Raw genomic sequence first — 17,965 nt, 5'->3', positions numbered from 1 at the left:
AGAAAGAGTGTTCTAACTTCATCCGAGTCCTGCAACCGTACAACCAGACGCACCTGTACATCTGTGGCACAGGGGCCTTCCACCCAATCTGTGCTTATCTAGAAATGGGCAAAAGAGCAGAGGTAATGTGTTTTTGGTGCATGGATGTTGGTACACAAAGTGTTACAGGCTAACAGTGCCACTAGTTATATGTCAGTGCAAAAAGGTAATTAACCTCCATTTTTGTTAATTTACCCATTAATGTGTCATTAAATATGACACAAACTTGAAAGTCAGTGTCTGCTAGAGAAAGACCAGTGTTAGTTCCCTTTATTGTTACAACACTGACTACACCCTGTGTGTGTGTGCGTATGTGTGTGTGTGTGTGTGTGTGTGTGTCTTAATTGGTGCACACTCTGACACATGCAGAAATGTACTCTGTGTCTCACACGCATGCACACACAAGCGTGCACACACACACACACAATACTGCTGTCAAGCACAGCAGCATTCATTCCCTTCAGTGATTCTCATCAATGTTTTTCTTTTGTGCAGAGGCAAAGAGCGGTCATTACATGGTCCGACATCAGTCGTCGGAAATTAAACAACCTCTCCCTTACATAAAAGTTTAATCAGTCATCTTGATAAAGGTCTACAGGTTAATCAATGTACCAGCATGGGCTCAGCAGTCCAACAATGGGGAGGGGAATGAGTGTATGCGCCATGCTGGTTGGCAGCATAGACTGCCCTGCATGTGTTCACTAGAATTTAAAATTGTGTTGTCAGTCATTGATTCATAAAACAGGAATGAATAAGAACTCTATTTTTTACTTGTTGTTTTTTTTTAAATATTCAAATACTGCAATGGCAATCTGCTCCTATCTTGTATTATTTTACACCATTTTCTGTTCAATGCAAAGCTACAGTCACTATTGATGACTGATAACTAAAGCTCAGCTGGGTTAGATGGAGCAGTGTGAAAATCTTCTGTGTATTGTTGGTCATTTCAGGTTGTGGTGCATCTCAACAAAATTAGCTTGCTATACAAAGAATATGTAGTCATTTGAGACAGAGCTTGTAAATGTACTTTTAGCATGGCTTAATTGGGTGTCCGGTGGCCTCGTTTTGAACTTTGACCCTTTCCACCCCAGGACAACATCTTTCGACTGGCATCGCATTTCGAGAATGGCCGCGGAAAAAGCCCCTATGACCCAAAGATGCTGTCAGCCTCACTCCTGATTGGTGAGTTTGGGCTTTGTTATGACTGGTTGTCAGGAAGTACATGTTTATTGCAGGACTGATAATCTGTTCCTAACTATCCCTTCTCATTGGCAGATGGAGAGCTGTACTCTGGCACATCTGCGGACTTCATGGGAAGAGACTTTGCTATCTTCCGTACCCTAGGAGATCATCATCCAATCAGGACTGAGCAGCATGATTCAAGATGGCTCAATGGTAAAGAAAGATTGTAAATACATTTGAGGAAGTTTCTTAGTCTTGGCAAGGTGTGAATTTGTGAGCATAGAAGGTACGACAATGGCAGGAAACAAGCCTTTGTGGAAATCTTCATGTTCCCTTCCAGAACACATTGTCCTGATGAAGGATGAAATTTGTCATGTGTGACCTAGTTTTTTTGTCAAATCATTGTTGTTTATGTTCTGCCTCAAGGAATCTCAGTTTTACTTGGTGTTTCACCATTCATGTTCTCATCAAATATGGAAAATCTTCTGCAATTTGAGGAGTCCATTTTCATCTGCACTAAAAGCAAAAATGAATATTTCACATTTCAGTCATGGAACAAACATCGATCAACACAAAATTGCAAGACCCTCTCATCAAAATGGCATTTGTCGTTTAGTAAGACATTACACCTTTGATAATTTGCCCAGCCTTTTAGAATACTGCAGTGTCCTATGTTAGCCATACAATACAAATGAACCCCCATAATGGGCCAGTTTTTTGAAAAAGAAAAGCATTGAGCAGTTGAATGGACTTTGAAGCATTAAGTCTTTTAAAACCTTTCACAAGCCTTGACTCTCCAATCATCTCCATTCAAGTACAGACATCGATATCACAGCCCCATTCACAAAGTCATTGGATTTGCTCGTGCTAGTAAGATTAGCGCAGCAGTGAGGGTTATTGACTGTTCAGTCTGTCTGGCTATCTGTCGGCACCGTGGAGGACTTAGGGAGCCACAAAAGGTCAGTTTGAACCTTTCCCTCCAGCCGGCCCGTCCTTTTTCCCCGCTTTCCCACAGAACTAATCCGCTCTCAGCTGTTTTCCTGTGGCAGAGTCAAATTCCTCACAGTCCACCACCCTCCCCCAGTGCGCACCCTCCAAACACACACACACACACACAAACACTCATCTCTGTAGTGCTGATTGCTGTGACATATTCATAAAGAGCGATTTAAAAGGGAAAAGGTATTGTTCCCACGTTAATCCCCATCTATCTATTCACCCTGTTCAAACAAATACGTCAGGGACTGCATCCATTCGCCTCGGCAAAAAGCGACAAAGGAGGATTGTAATTGCATGGATTACCGGGATGGGGATATTCTGTTGAGCCTTTATCAACAAGGTTACATGGTACTCAGATGTAACAAGAGAGAAACTTGGGAATGAATCCTTAATAGCTGTTGATTCTAAAATGAGAATGTACTTCAAAAGGATTTAGGGTTAAATCCTGGATTTGGCTCGGCTAAATTTGATTCATGGGATGCATTTACACAGTTCTCCATCTTTTAACACTCACTGACATGGAGGTTGGATTGTATCTCCATTGAATAAAGTGGCCTTTTGTTCAGAATTAAAGCTGGAATCTGGATTTTTTTTTTTTTCCCACTACTAAATAGTTATTTTATTCTTTTTGATTGTGCGTCAGGTCATGCAATACAAATTGGCAATATTACCACAGTTTTAGATGCTCTCCATAGACCGCTATGGAAGGGTTTAACTGGGAAGGATAAACATGGAAAAATCTTGGCTGACCAGGAAGTGACACGTCATACACATCAAAATCTAACTTCAGTAAAACTGGATTGGTATCCAGGCTAGCCACATTGGTTACTGGCTCACTAGCTAGCATCTTTGGCAGATAAGCGTTAAAGACCGGCACCAACACAACTTTCAAAGGCTGCAGTAAACTAAGCTAACTATCCAACACAGAGGTTACCTTCGCTGTGTAGCTGATCATGAGCTAGTGGTGATCAGCTACCCAGACGTGTCAGCCGACCCAAAGAGCTTACACTGAAAACTGTTTTTTTTTTTTTTTTTTTTTTTTTTTTTTGCCATCCTGATTGATTTGCTAGTGCCACACACTGTTGGCTGCTGATACTGTTATTTATACCATCAAAAGTTACAGTCATTGAGAGCCAAATTACCTGACCTAATGATGCCATTTTAGTGGAATCGGAATCATTTACTGTTGATCAAAGGGCATCTAAGGAACAATGGCTGCTACACCCTCTTTGCTATAGTCTGCATCCCGTCACCACAGTGGAAGGCAAAGCACGGAAATCTGGGAAATCCTGGATTTCATCTATAAATGTAATGAATTGTATGACCTCAATGGCAACACTTGTGGCAGTGAGCGCATACACAGTTGAATTTATGTCTACGCTGAATGGCACACACTCAATATAAGTGTATAACTGTGTGTGTGGTAGACATGATTAATACCAAAGGTCTCGCACCCACACCACACGTATAAATCTGCTTCCTACTTTGGCCACACTCTCCCTTTTCACAGCTACTCTATATCCTACCAAATGGCCATAGAGGCGTAACATGGCACTACTTGTTTCTCACACCGGCTAACCCCCTAGCTCTTAGACACGGGCTCGTTTTACGTGGGCGACGCCTCAGTGACTGCAACTACTTTTCCTCAACCTTTATGCCCCTCAGGCTTGGGATATCCAAGCCTAAGGCCTTGGATTGCCCATTTAGTTTTGATTTCCTCTTGTGCCCAAAGCTGAGATAGATTTATTCAAGTATTACCCGGTACAATCAGAGCCATGTGTGCTCGTGAGGATGTGGTCTGGAGACAGGAGTTAGGTGGGATTAGGACTTGGAGTGCTTAGTTGGGGTAAAGAGAGATACTGTAACACCAGAGTGTAAAGAGCATGGCTGGTATTACTGGGCCGTGACTGGAGAATATCACGGTGGATTGTTTTCCGAGGTGTAAAATAGAGGTGACAGGATTCTCTCCGGGACAGTGGTTAGGTTGTAAAATGATGTTTGTGTAGGTGGGTGCAGGATTCTGTGCAGGGTGTATGCACAAATTATTTATGAATGTTTTAGCGAGTGCTTTAAATTACTGTCATGTAGCACATATTCAGAGTATGTGATATTTCTCTGCTTTTTTTCTATGTATGTGTATGCATGTCTCTCTGTGTGTGTGTGTGTGTCCTCAAGATCCCAGATTTGTGGGTGTAAACTTGATCCCAGAGAGTGACAACCCTGAGGACGATAAGATCTTCCTGTTTTTCAAAGAGAACGCCATGGATGGAGAGCATACTGGCAAGGCTACCATCGCCAGGATAGGACAACTGTGTAAGGTAACAACACAAACACACAAACACACTCGCAAACTAACATACACCCCTGAAATGAAAGAATAGAAATCTCACATCACACTCGAATGAAGCTGTTAATAAATAATCTGACATTTTCCTGAATTTCTGTCATATGCACAAATATGTATATATTCTCTCTAGATATTCTCTTGCATATGCAATGATGTTATTACAAGTGTGTGTGTGTGTGTCTGTTATTCAGAATGACATGGGAGGTCACAGGAGTCTGGTGAACAAATGGACCACTTTCCTCAAAGCCCGACTAATGTGCTCAGTGCCTGGGGCTAATGGCATCGATACACACTTTGACGAGCTACGTAAGTCCGCTTATGTGTGTGTGTTTGTGTGTGTGTAGGAGAGAATTTGACAGAATGAGATTCCCTTTCAATTGTTCTGCTCATGAGAGATCATTTACATGTTCTTGTTGTTTTGTATTTTCAGAGGATGTGTTTCTCATGAGCTCCAAGGATCCAAAGAATCCAGTCATCTATGCTGTTTTCACCACATCAAGGTACATTCATATCCGAGCCTGTTTATTAGGACCTACAAATGTGCATTAAACGGCTCAAACTCTCAAGCAATATGCAGAATGTTGACTCCTGAAATTTGCTGGTAATATCATATCTGTTTTGCTGATTTCTTGCTACGAGTTCAGAGAGAGTTGATATATTCGATGGGCAACCGTCCCGGACAAGTTATTTCCTCTTTATTTGAAAAACATACATGCTCCCTATTTTCCTTTCATGAATTCCGTCTTTTTATGTTCTTTAATCCATCTATCCATTCATCTATCTGTAATTTCCTAACCATTTGTAATGACTCGGACGGATGTGAACCACCAGGCGTGCCTTGCCAAATTCCCAGACAGCGCTCCTGTCTCATAATCCACTTAAAGGTGTCTTACGGTTGCTTTCCCTCGTCTGGTACCCCCGCCCCAAGTCTCGCTCTCAGATAAAAGATTGCTTTTAGCTGATTCCCTGTTCCCCGCTACCTGTCCCCTTTTTCATTGAAACCTTGGCAGAGGCTGGTAGGGAAATCAGATTATGGAACAGGAGGGAGCGGGGGAAACATGATATTCGCTCAGCAGGAACGCATGTCTCTCCCCTGGCCACCGCCCCAGCCTTGAATGGGGGGTTTGAGAGGCCGGGTGTGGTTCTATTGAAGCGTATGGTGAGGTTAAGGCGCGGGGCGAGGCAGATAAGTGAGTTGAAATGGTACAGATGGTGGCACTTATCATGATGATGATGAATTTGCATTCTGGAGGGGTGGAATCTGTGTCCGCTAGTGTCTCTGAACCACTTTGAAAAGAGGACAAACACTTCACCATCAATCACTGCTAATGATAAGACAGGCTGAATAGAATGACGGCACTAGCTAAGGCACACTGGCAGACGCCTTGCATCACTAGGCCCGTATGGGTTTTCTCAGCTTTCTGGAACGTATTCAAATCAAGGGGTCGGTGTTGTGTGGTGGGCGTGCACACGCGCACCCACATGCGCGCCTGCATGTACACACACACGCACACATGCACGTTTTAAAATTCAATTACGGGGCTTTGAGGAATTAGAGTGGTTTAATTGGTTTTCTAAGTGGCCGGTTTTCAGAGATGAATAGAGCGGAGATTCAGAGGGACCGGCTTTTAATATCGACGCTTAATGAGGCACATAGAAGCTGCCACTGACAGATCAGTGTTTGATTGTGCTCCTGTTCGTGGGCGTGTTTCGTGGGCGTGTGTGCGTCTGCGCGTCTGTGTGTGTTTTTGTGAGCTGCATGTATATGGCTGTGTGTGCCTGTGCGAGCATGTGCGTGCATGAGACAAGGTGAACTGAATGTGTGTGTCTCTCTCCGTCTGTCTCTCCCTCTCTCTGTGTGTATCTGCACAGGCACACATTTGCCCTTCTCCTCAGGCGCAGATATTGGAGTGTGTTTTTATGCCCCCTCAGTTAATTGAATTTCTCTGTAATTAACATTTACAAATGGTAATCCATTCATCTTCCATTCTTCAGTGACTACTGTTGGTTGTTTCTATGCCACCCACATGACTGCTTAGTGTGATACAACCTGCAGTCAGCACAACAAAGGACGTCCCTGCAGTACTTCTCAGTGTTCACCTGTTATTGAGGCATTTGGTTTACTTGAAATATAAGAGGTCTCTGTCCATAGTAACATCCAACATATCCAAAACAAAACAAAAATAAAAATGACACTTCCAAAATTATTTATAGCAAATTAACATTACATTCGTCTTAAGGATGAATTACATTCATCTTAAGGACGAATGTAAGGAAGGAGATTGTTTTTAACAGTGCAATTTGCAGTGGGTAATCGGTAATGAAAAGGATGATCTACTGCTTAGATTTTTCTTTCCCACACTGGATATACCACATGGGTTTGGAGCTGAACTCCTCTCAGATGCTGACCGATTTAGAAGCAAGTCTTCATCCAAATAAGTATTCATGAACTTGATGCTTGCAGTGCTCAAATATTGTTATGCACTTTGTCATGAGTGTCATACAGATGCTTAATAGCTCTGGTGGAATATATATCTTGGAATATTCCTGAGGAACTCCCAAATTCTTAACTTTAATGAGTCATGGCTCAAATTGCTGTCTTTTGGCTGACCTGGGACAAAACACAGTTTGAAAGAAAATCTGCACCAATTCCTCTTTGCATGATTGATTGACCTTGCCTGGATGGGACCTTGCCTGGCTAATAAGTGCAAAACCCACCCATCTGGCTGTCCAAGCAAGCTCAAGCAAACGCTCACAAAATATTGGCAGAGATTTCAAATAAGCCCTGAACCAGGTCTCCTGTTTTGTTGGGGGCGTGCCCAAATTCCTGTCCATTCTCAGGAGGCTGGAAGCGATCAGAGGGAAGTTCCAATCTGTCATCCCATACTTAAATGATGACAACGTTTCTCCCCTCTGTCTTTTGTGTGTTGAAGGGTCATTTTGTTGTCTTTCTGCAGCATTTCACAAGTACCCTAATCCTTGTCTTGTGACCAATCATTTATGAATTCTGTCTGTCTGGCTCCCTCTGGGGTCTTTCTTTATTCTGTGCTTTATTTCACCGACTTCTCCCTCCCTTCTTTCAACCTCGCCCTCTTTCCTTTTGTCTAACGCCCTTCTCCGTTTCTCTCTGCTGTCTCCTCCTCCTCCTCTTCCACCCCCTCTTCTGTCCCCCCAGTAACATCTTTAAAGGCTCGGCAGTGTGTATGTACAACATGGCAGACATCAGGAGGGTCTTCCTGGGTCCATATGCCCACAGAGATGGACCCAACTACCAGTGGGTGCCCTTCCAAGGGAGGGTTCCTTACCCACGCCCAGGAACTGTAAGTCTTCATTTATGTTGTAAAAGCAGGATCACAGACAATTGATGAAGTTAGAGCCATTGCACCATATTCAATACATAATTTTTGCAATGGTGCCTCATATCTTTTAGATTGTGCTTTCAAATGGAGATAATTACATTATTTAAAAACTGTATTTACATTGAAGCATACTCCATAAAGAGGAAGGTACAATTTTACCATCCCCTATCTTAGTTAGTTAGTTCCATAAGTATTTGGACGAAGTATTCATAATTTTGCCCTTATACACAACCAGAGTGGATTTGAAATGGAGTAATCAAAATGTGATTGAAGTGCAGACTTTTAGCTTTAATTTAAGGGGCTGAACAAAAATATGGCATTAACCTTTTAGGAATTACAGTTTTTTTCCCTCGTTATTCCACAACAAATTAAGACAATAAAAGCCCTGGAGTTCATTCCAAGTGTTTGCATTTACATTTGGTAGCTGTTTATCAGAACCCTCAACATGTGATCCAAAGATAGCAGACTGATAGCACCAAGTTTAGGAGTCGCCAAATCAACGGTTTGGTGTATCCTGAAAAAGAAGGAATGCACTGGTAAGCTCAGCAACACCAAAAGGCCTGGAAGACCACAGAAGACATCACAAGTGGATGAAAAACCCATTCACAACATCTAGGGAAGTCAAAAACACTCTGGAGGAGGTAGGCGTATCATAGTATTTATTTTCTCACAAACATCCCTTGACTGTAGATTTGGACAGAGGGTTTACACCAAGCTGCAAACCACTGGTGTCACTCAAAAGCAGGAAGACTAGATTAGACTTTGCAAAAAACATTGAAAAAAGCCTGCCCAATTCTGGAGCACAGTTCTTTGGACAGATGAAACAAAGATTAACTTGTACCAGAATGATGGGAAGAGCAAAGTGTGGAGAATTAAAGGAGCAGCTCATGAACCAGAGTATAGCACATCATCTGTCCAGTATGGTGGAGGCAGTGTTATGGCATGGGCATGTATGGCTGCTCCTGGAACTGGGTCACTAGTGTTTATTGACGATGTGACTGTTGATGGAAGTAGTCAGATGAATTCTGATGTTTATAGGGCTATGCTATCTGCTCAAATTCAGCCAAATGCCACAAAACTGATAGGACGGCACTTCACAGAGCAGATGGACAATGACCCAAAACACACTGCGAATGCAACCCAAGAGTTACTGAGACCAAAGTAGTGGAATATTCTTCAATAGCCAAGTCAGTCCCCAGACCTCATATCAACCCAGCTGAGCTGCTTTTCACTTGTTGAGGACGAAACTGAAGACAGCTGCAGTAAAGGTCCGGCAGAGCTTCTCAAGAGAGGAAATCAGAATTTGGTGATTTTTCCTTCAGGCTGCAAAGGATTTTCCTTCAAATATTTAATATAATTCTTGTCATTAGAGTTATGTATGTTATGTATAGTTTGTCTAATTACTTTTGAGCCTCTGAAAATGGGGTGACAATGTATAAAACTGGCTGTAATTCCTAAAAGGTTAATGCCATATTTTTGTCCAAACCCTTAAAGTAAAGCTGAAAGTCTGCACTTCAATCACATCTTGATTACTCCATTTCAAATCCACTGTGGTGGTATGCAAGGGCAAAATTATTAATATTGTGTTACTGTCCAATGTCCAATGTGTATATATCATATTAGATAAACAAAGGTTATCAAACATTGCCATTTATTTACATTTTGGTCTCATTCTCAGTGCCCCAGTAAGACATTCGGCGGTTTCGACTCCACCAAAGACCTACCTGATGATGTCATCACCTTCGCCAGGGGCCACCCGGCCATGTACAACCCAGTACACCCAGTGGGGGGCCGTCCCATTGTGGTGCGGACAGACGTGGACTACCAGTTCTCCCAGCTGGTGGTGGACAGAGTGGAGGCAGAGGACGGGCAGTACGATGTCATGTTCATCGGTACAGGTACTCAGCTTTGCAAATTACAGTGTTTCAGCTAATTTCTCCCCGTTATAACATGCATGTTTTTCAAGCAAGGTCATATACTGTAAAATGTTTTCTCTTCTGATTGGTAGATTTCTGAGTGAAGTTTGTTTGTTGAAGAATTATCCAGATAAGCTGGAGTTACATTGTATCAATTTTTTTAGCTGCCTGCTGACAAACACAGCAGTTGTATGGATACTGTGTAAACATTTTCCATATTGCTGATACAGTCTGACTTATCTTTGTTCATATAAATTGTGGGAAATTTTACAAATAAAACAAATGAAATTCAATTTTGATCCTCAAGATGCATATATAGATAAATCTAGTGCTTAAAATATATTTCAGTGGTAAACAAAGTTTTTGCTTCATATTAAAAATATTTCAGAGTAAATAAATCTCTTGAATCCACTTACTTTCTGTGTAAACAAAGCAAATGGTGGAAGTTTCAGCAGAAGATGCCAGTTATGGGTTGGGACTTCAAATAATACATTCCCTCACTGAAAAATTAAATTAAACTAATAAAGGAGGTTTATACGTAACCATAAAAGAGTTGTACATACATGGCTGTCTTCTGTCTCTCAGACATGGGTACAGTGCTGAAGGTGGTCACCATCCCCAGAGAGAGCTGGCATGACCTGGAAGAGGTGGTACTGGAGGAGATGACTGTCTTCAGGGTATGTCATTCACTCACCAGAGTGAAACTAGATACTGTGAAGCTGAACTCTTATTGGGACTGCTTGTGTTAAACCGAACTATGCAATAAGCAATACATCCAAAATGCCAATGCATATGGTGATAAATGTGCTTGTTTTGTGCAGGAGCCCACTCCCATTACCGCTATGGAGCTGTCCACCAAGCAGGTAAGTTTTCACACACCATCTGTCCAACAAGAGTGCAAGTCCAAGTATATTTATTTTAAAGTATGCTAGGCCATTAAGCAAATGAGACCAACTTTCCCACGGAGAATCAAGCTTTCATTGTCTTCACTCTGAGCCGCACCTAAACACTCAATTCTTCCGTCTTTACTGTTCATTTGGCTCCTACAGCAACAGTTGTACCTTGGCTCTGCGCTGGGCGTATCACAGATGCCTTTGCACCGCTGTGAGGTGTATGGGAAAGCCTGTGCTGAGTGCTGTCTGGCCAGAGATCCATACTGCGCCTGGGACGGCACCGAGTGTTCGAGATACTTTCCCACTGCCAAGAGGTAGGAGCACACACACACAAACCAAATGTTTTTCTTTAACCTTTATTTATCCATGGAGGGTTTGCTGAGCGTGCATGCGTCTTTTCAGCAACACCCTGCCTCAGTTTTATGCCGTCACACACAGCCACGCCTGGGAGCTGTCCAGTGCAGCCACAATCTACTGTTGAACAGCTCCAGTGGAGCATTTGGGTTTAAATGCCTTGCTCTAGGGCACCCTGACTGTAGTTGCTGATGAAAGGGAGAGTGTTACTCATCGATTTTCCCCAGCCAAATCCTCCCAGCTGGTCTTTGACAACCTTGCGTCTCTAACCTCTAGGCAACTTCTGCCCCATTTGCAAAGTGCTGTGGATCCAGTGCACTCGATGTACATGGGCAGAGTACACGCCAAAACATCCAAACATGGAAGTAATCTTGAAAGCAAATTACACAGGCACAAAAATGCAGTAATTAAACGTGTGCACACACGCACACGCAGGCTAAGTGAGTGCTGCATTGCATTCCACAGCCAAGACGTAAAATCAGGCACCCTGGCTTACCGCTGCAGCCAGTAACAGAGTTGTGATCACCTCACGTTACAGCCAAGATGTACAAAAACACGCACACACATGCAAATTCACATGCTCACATATACACACCAAATTATAGCCAACAGGAGCTGTCTGACCACTGCACCCTGTAGCCAAGAGGTATGAACATACACACCCTCAAATTACCCTCTGCTGCATCCAGCGGGATTAGGCTGACCGCTGTGGCCCTCACACACACATACACACACATATACACACACATGGCACTACGCCCCTACATTTCATTCATCCAGAACTTCTCACACCAGCAGAATTAGGCCAGTGGGTATACTCGAGCTGGGCAGGGTTACAGAGGAGGTGGCACACCCCATGGTTAAGGCCAGGTCCGGCTCCTCTCAGCTCTCTGCTCCACTCCAAATATTTTCCCTCCCACTCTCTCCCGAATGAGAACCAGACACCGGGCCCCGCACGTGCTCAGACAGCCAAAAAGACAGGAATGTGAGCCCAGGAAATCTATGGAAGATGGATATGTGTGTGTGTGCGTGTGTGTGTGTGTGTGTGTGTGTGCGTGCGTGTAAGAGAAAGAGACTGAGTAAAAAGAGACAGAGAGACGAGTATTCAAATATGTATGAAACACAAAGAGAAATAATGATGGGAGGAAATGTGTACCCATACTTTGGTTGCAAAGGAACAAGAGAGAATTTGAGAAGAGGGACATGACTACACACACACACACACACACACACACACACACACACAAACTGACCATTCTCCTTCCTAATCCCTCCATTTCATTCCATCTGTTTCTTCTTTACCTCTAGCTACTCCACTTTTTTCCTCTCCCTCTCTCCCTCCTTAGTTTTTTTTCTTTCCAACCCTTCTACACAGGAGACACCGCACCTTTGGCTTACCTCGCTTCTTTGTGCTTTGATTTTTACAGCAACACATCAAAGATTTTATCCATGACCATGAACCAAGACAACTAGGAACAGGGGAGACACATTTGCAGTTAGCCAGTAAAGCCGGGCTGTGAAAATGCCTCGCCGTCGCAGTAAAAAGCTGAATGACATGGAGGGCTTTCATGTCAGACGAACAGAATGAGGCTGTTTTACAGGAGATTTCAAGGGCGAGAGATTACTTTATGTGTTTCATAATACCGGCTCATCAAAAGGCATTGCACTACAGGTTTCTTACAGTCTGCTAGGGTTTAGTTGCTCTTTCAGCCATGTGATTTAACAGTGGAATGAAGGCAGAGCAAACACTGAAGCTGAATATACAGTAGGATACCACTAGGTAACATTGCCCCCTACTGGCTAAACATAAGTAGCACAGAGCTCTGCATGAGAGTTCATTGACTATTTTCTAGAGCGCATGTTGCTTCAATCAGTTAGTGTGACCTTTATCGATCCATTTGAGCATTTATTTTAGAAATCCCCAGCTTCATACAGTGACTCAAAACTGTAGTTCTTTGTACGGCTGCCCAGTGCATAAAGTCTGTTACAGCTTAGCAGCTGTGGTTAAACACCTTGCTCAAGGGCATCTTAAAGTAAGGTACTGATTGGAAAAAGTCTGGTTTTTGAATTTGAATTTGATTTGAATGTGTGACTGTCTTGTTTCCAGGCCATTTTTTTTCTAACCGTTACATTCCCGAGTCCCTCATTAAAGGCGTCGCTTTCATCACGGCATCATGTTCTCTTCACAGGCGAACCAGACGGCAGGACATCAGGAATGGAGACCCTCTCTCCCAGTGCTCAGATCTTCAGCATCATGGTATTTTAATGACTTAACAAACAAACACACACACACACTCACACACATGCAATTCTCCCCTCTCCATCACCACAGACCTCTCATTTTCCCATCTGTGTGTATGTGTCTGCGTGTGAATAGATGACATGGACGGGCTGGGAGGCAGTGTGGAGGACAGGAGTGTGTACGGCGTGGAGAACAGCAGTATGTTCCTGGAGTGCAGCCCCAAGTCTCAGAGAGCCCTCATCTACTGGCAGCTGCAGAGGCCCAACGACGATCGCAAGCATGAGGTGTGTGTGTGTGTGTGTGTGTGTGTGTGCTTATGAAGTCTTACAGATGTGTATAATAATAATAATAATAATAATACATATTTCTGAGACCATAATCCAGAATTTTATTGCACAAGCCAATGTCACCTATAGATTGGCCTTCCAGTATGAATTATGAATATTTTATTGTTAATATCAGGAAAAAACATGGTTACAAGTAAATATAATCAGAGATATATGTTTGTGCAAATGAACAGGTATTTCACAGCACCTAGCTTTAATGGCCCATCTGCATGTAGTTATACTTCACAGGACAGAGCTGACACTAATTAGATTTCTGCAGGCAGACAAACATTCTCTCACTGCTGAGGGAAACACCGTTCCTCCTTGTTATCATCTTCTGACCTATAACCCACAACTTATTTGACCTTTGACATTGGTGACCTAGAAGGGGTCAAAATACATTAAACTTAAAGAGCAAAGATGCTTTGTTCCAGTCCCATGGCAGGCTGAGGCCACCAAATTAAAAAATAATAATAATAAAACTCTCCCTTTGCCTCCTACAAAACATACAATAAAACATATTCCTTATTGTCTTAACTTGCACTAAACTGAACTAAATCTGTTTTTGTGTTCTATCCACTTTGCCCTTTTTCTCTCTCTTTCTCTCTCTTTGCCTCCATCTCTGTCTTTCCCCGTCTTGCAGATCAAGCTAGATGAGCGTGTGCTCCGTACAGAGCAGGGCCTGCTGATCCGCAGTCTCGCTCAGTCCGACACAGGCATCTACCACTGCCACGCCGTGGAACACGGGTTCATCCAGCCCCTGCTGCGCCTCAACCTCCAAGTCATCCCCACCCAGAAGCTGGGTGACATCTTACCTGGACTTACCGGCGCAGGCGGTGGGATAGGTCACTCAGCCAAACACAGGCTGTGGTACCGAGACTTCCTGTCTCTCCTTGACCACCCAGACCTCAACAGTGTGGAGGAGTTCTGCGACCGTGTTTGGAGGAAAGAGCGCAAACAGAAGAGGACAAAAGTACCCGGCAGTAACGGTCAGGGCAAACCTGACAGCACTGGTGTTCCCAGCTCTGTGCTGAGGCCCAAAGCCCTGCCTCCCAACGCCCAGAAGCAGCAGGGCAGTCCGCCACAGAGCAGCCCAAGGGTCCAGGCTGGAGTTACAGCAGCGGAAGGGGCAGCACGGAGCCAAAACCCCCAGAGAGGCCCCCCAAACCTGGGTTCGGCGAGCGGTCAGGCACCTAAGGTCAACCAGAGGGCCCAGAATGGCCAGAAGGCACAGAGCAGCCTGTCCGGGTCCCAAGTTGCGGGGGGCTCTCGGGCGAGCACCCAGCACACAGCCAAGTGGAGACGGATGCAGGAAAACAAGAAGGGACGCAACAGGAGGACCCATGAGCTCCAAAGACCTCCGCGCAGCGTCTGAGAGCACCTGAGCGCACGGATGCACACATACAACCAGATTTACTCACACACACACACACACACATGCTGTACATGCACACTGACAAGCACAAACCCATGCATCCACACACGCATCACACATAGACGTTCTGTTGATTGTGTATCCAGTGACCCATCCAGTGAATTCTCTGTAACTGCAGCCGCAACATAAACCCATTCATGACAGAAAATAGGTTGAAAAACATAAACTCGCCGACATACAGTTGCAGTAAAGAAGGCTGTCATTGATAGACATACATACACAAACGCACACAACCTGTGAAGAGGACTCTGAGGACAAACAGGGCTGAAAAACTGGAATGCATACTGTAAATGTGTGAGGACATGGCTGCTTGCCTGGGATGTTTCCTGGCAGACACATAGCCCTCCTGTACATAAGCTACTAAAAAAAGACTGGGACTAAAATGGAGCCCTTCATGTTTAGTGAGGATATTATGTGTTCCATATACACTATAATAGCTACTTGTTAAGCAGATGGACTTAATACACTGACAGGACATAATTCTGGAGACGTTTATAGATATATGGACATTTGAGGAAGCAGAAATGTACATTCGCTGCAACCCACCCTCTTTGACCTGAGCATGTGAACCGCAAGATTGTGTAAAAAAAGAAAAAACAAAACAAAAAAAAAAAAACTCTGAACTGTCTATCAGGAACCCGCCATCTAGTCTTTCAAGTCATTCAAGTGGCAACAGAGCAACAACAGCATCTTTTCAAGGAGGGAACTGTGCTTTGGATCACAGTTTGGAGAGTCACCAAGAGTACTTTAGGCGCACACACACACACACACACACACACACACACAGTTTGCGCTTTTCGGGCAAAAGTTCAGTGGTCGAAAAAGAGGCTGGTTTACTTTGTCGGGCCAGTGATCCACATCAGCGCCCCTCATGTCTGGAAATGAATAGAAGCATTATTACATGCAAAACTGCAAAGTCATGCCTTGGTGCAGGAAAAAAAAATGTGCTGCATCATGACCCTCTCCACCCAAGGCTGGGAAAGCGTTGTGCATGTTGTTGTCAATCAATGTTTCAATAAGCTAGTTCTTGCCAGTTATTTTATGGAATTCTAGAGGCTTTGTTTGTTTTGTTTGTTTTTACACCCTATCTAAAAAAATGTTACATTTTTCTTTTATATTTACTTTCTTTTCCACTCAAACCAGTGCTTCTGTTTTTGGGCAAAAATGCAAGCAACATTGTAGTCTCATTTCGCATTATCCCTTTTGTTCCCAAGCATTCTGTGTTAAGTTATTATGTTTTTGTTTTGTTTTGTTTTGTTTTGTTTTTTGTTTTTTGTTTTTTTTTTTGTTTTTTTTTTTCAGGGATTGATAGACTTTGGGCACGAATTCCAGTTGTAGGCTATGCTAAAACTCAGTCTTAATTAGACTGCCAGTTGTTCTGTGTACATATAAACAACAAACTTAACTCTTTGTGTATGTACATATATACAGTACAAGAACACCACTTGATTATTATTTATTGCTCATTGTTTTGTGAAAGGGTTGCATTTATTTTTGATATTATGGTATTTTTGGCTCATCAATATTGGAGAATAATGGCAACAGTAACTAAAATGACTTCAATGGACCAACTTGCTGCGTCTGTGTCAAGGAATCCCTTTTTGGGGATCGCACGCGTCGAAAATGATTTACGTTCAGGAGCATGTGAGTACTGGGGTTTGTGTCACTGATCAAATCCAAGTCTTGATAGAAATCCCGACAATGATAAGCACAATTCTGTCATTTTGCTGCATAGCAGATTTTCTCTCTCTTTTGCCTTTCGTAACGGGTGATGTCATGCCTTTTTTTCTTTTGTCCCCAAAACCCATTCGACATTTCATTCATTCATCCAGTAGCCATTATATGTAAAATAATACCCAAAACTGAAAAACATTAGCTGTGAATCTCTGTAAGAAATAGTGCGGAAAAATGTTAAAACTAGTCTGAGGAGAAGACGCGTTATACTGCATGTGAATGCTACCTACAGTAAGTGCATCTTTTTTATCGTCTCTTTACGTGTTTTGTGTGAGAGGTAAAGTTCCCTGAAGCAAGGTGTGAATTACTTTTGTCCTTTTGCCAAAACAGTGACACCACCGCCTTGAGATACTCTGGCCAAAAACTGATCGAGAACCAAGCTCCTTAATCTTTTTATTTGACAGGGTTACCCCCGTCCCGTCTCCCCGTCCCCTCAATACATGACAAGAGTGATGTGTCGATGCAATAAATTACAGCAGATCGGTGTTCTCTACGGAAACTCAAAAGTTTGTTGTGTCCCTACTTCCGGTCTCTCCCTCAGAGTTAGAAAAGTGAGAGAGCTGAGAGTTATCACTGCTGTAACAAGGTTCTTTCTGGCATGCATTCAGTTGTCTAAATAAACATCTCCTTTAAAAAAAAAAAAAATCCCTTTGTTCTTCTTTCAGCTGACAGCCGTCTGCACACAGTGTACTCTGGCATACACAACCAGATTTCCTGTCAACAAAAATGGCTTGACTTACTAACAACTGATGCATATGCTTTTTAGTACACAGGATTTCTTCAGCGGCGGAGCCCTGGTGCTCAAAGAGAGAACAGCCATCAGATAAAGAGCAGTGCCATATGGTCTGCAAGTGATACTTGGGCTTCTCACCTTCTGGGCATGGCACGAATACACGAATAAATTTCCCCTTGGTATTTAACGAATCAGTAGGGAAACATAATTAGACTTGTCTGTTGCTGTGTTTCTGTAATCTGCATTTTTTTTTGCTCTGCAATGAGGCTTTTAAACACTCAAAAACAAAACTGCGTTACTGGAGGGGAACGTGGCTCCGAGAGAAATCGATTATGCTCAGACATCGCCACAAGAGGTCACTGTCATTTCACTGCCTTGGCTTGTCGGCGCCTAAGATCATACAAGG

General features: G+C 43.2%; 1 protein-coding gene across 1 annotated transcript in view; it reads left to right on the top strand.

The window, feature by feature from the left end:
* The window catches only part of sema3aa (sema domain, immunoglobulin domain (Ig), short basic domain, secreted, (semaphorin) 3Aa), a 37,277-nt gene extending 19,818 nt beyond the window's left edge, over nt 1-17,459 (top strand). The window contains exons 4-17 of the mRNA XM_030045867.1: nt 3-122; nt 1,131-1,221; nt 1,315-1,434; nt 4,396-4,538; nt 4,759-4,873; nt 4,998-5,067; nt 7,743-7,887; nt 9,605-9,824; nt 10,428-10,519; nt 10,664-10,705; nt 10,892-11,049; nt 13,279-13,346; nt 13,467-13,615; nt 14,301-17,459. Coding sequence (XP_029901727.1) covers nt 3-122; nt 1,131-1,221; nt 1,315-1,434; nt 4,396-4,538; nt 4,759-4,873; nt 4,998-5,067; nt 7,743-7,887; nt 9,605-9,824; nt 10,428-10,519; nt 10,664-10,705; nt 10,892-11,049; nt 13,279-13,346; nt 13,467-13,615; nt 14,301-15,032 — 2,265 coding nt within the window. The 3' untranslated portion in view covers nt 15,033-17,459. The remainder of the gene's footprint in view (nt 1-2; nt 123-1,130; nt 1,222-1,314; nt 1,435-4,395; nt 4,539-4,758; nt 4,874-4,997; nt 5,068-7,742; nt 7,888-9,604; nt 9,825-10,427; nt 10,520-10,663; nt 10,706-10,891; nt 11,050-13,278; nt 13,347-13,466; nt 13,616-14,300) is intronic.
* The last annotated feature ends 506 nt before the right edge of the window (nt 17,460-17,965 follow it).

The sequence above is a fragment of the Myripristis murdjan genome, chromosome 23, assembly GCF_902150065.1.
Source record: "Myripristis murdjan chromosome 23, fMyrMur1.1, whole genome shotgun sequence".
Lineage (NCBI taxonomy): Eukaryota > Metazoa > Chordata > Actinopteri > Holocentriformes > Holocentridae > Myripristis > Myripristis murdjan.
This window is presented reverse-complemented; position numbering and strand designations above follow the sequence as displayed.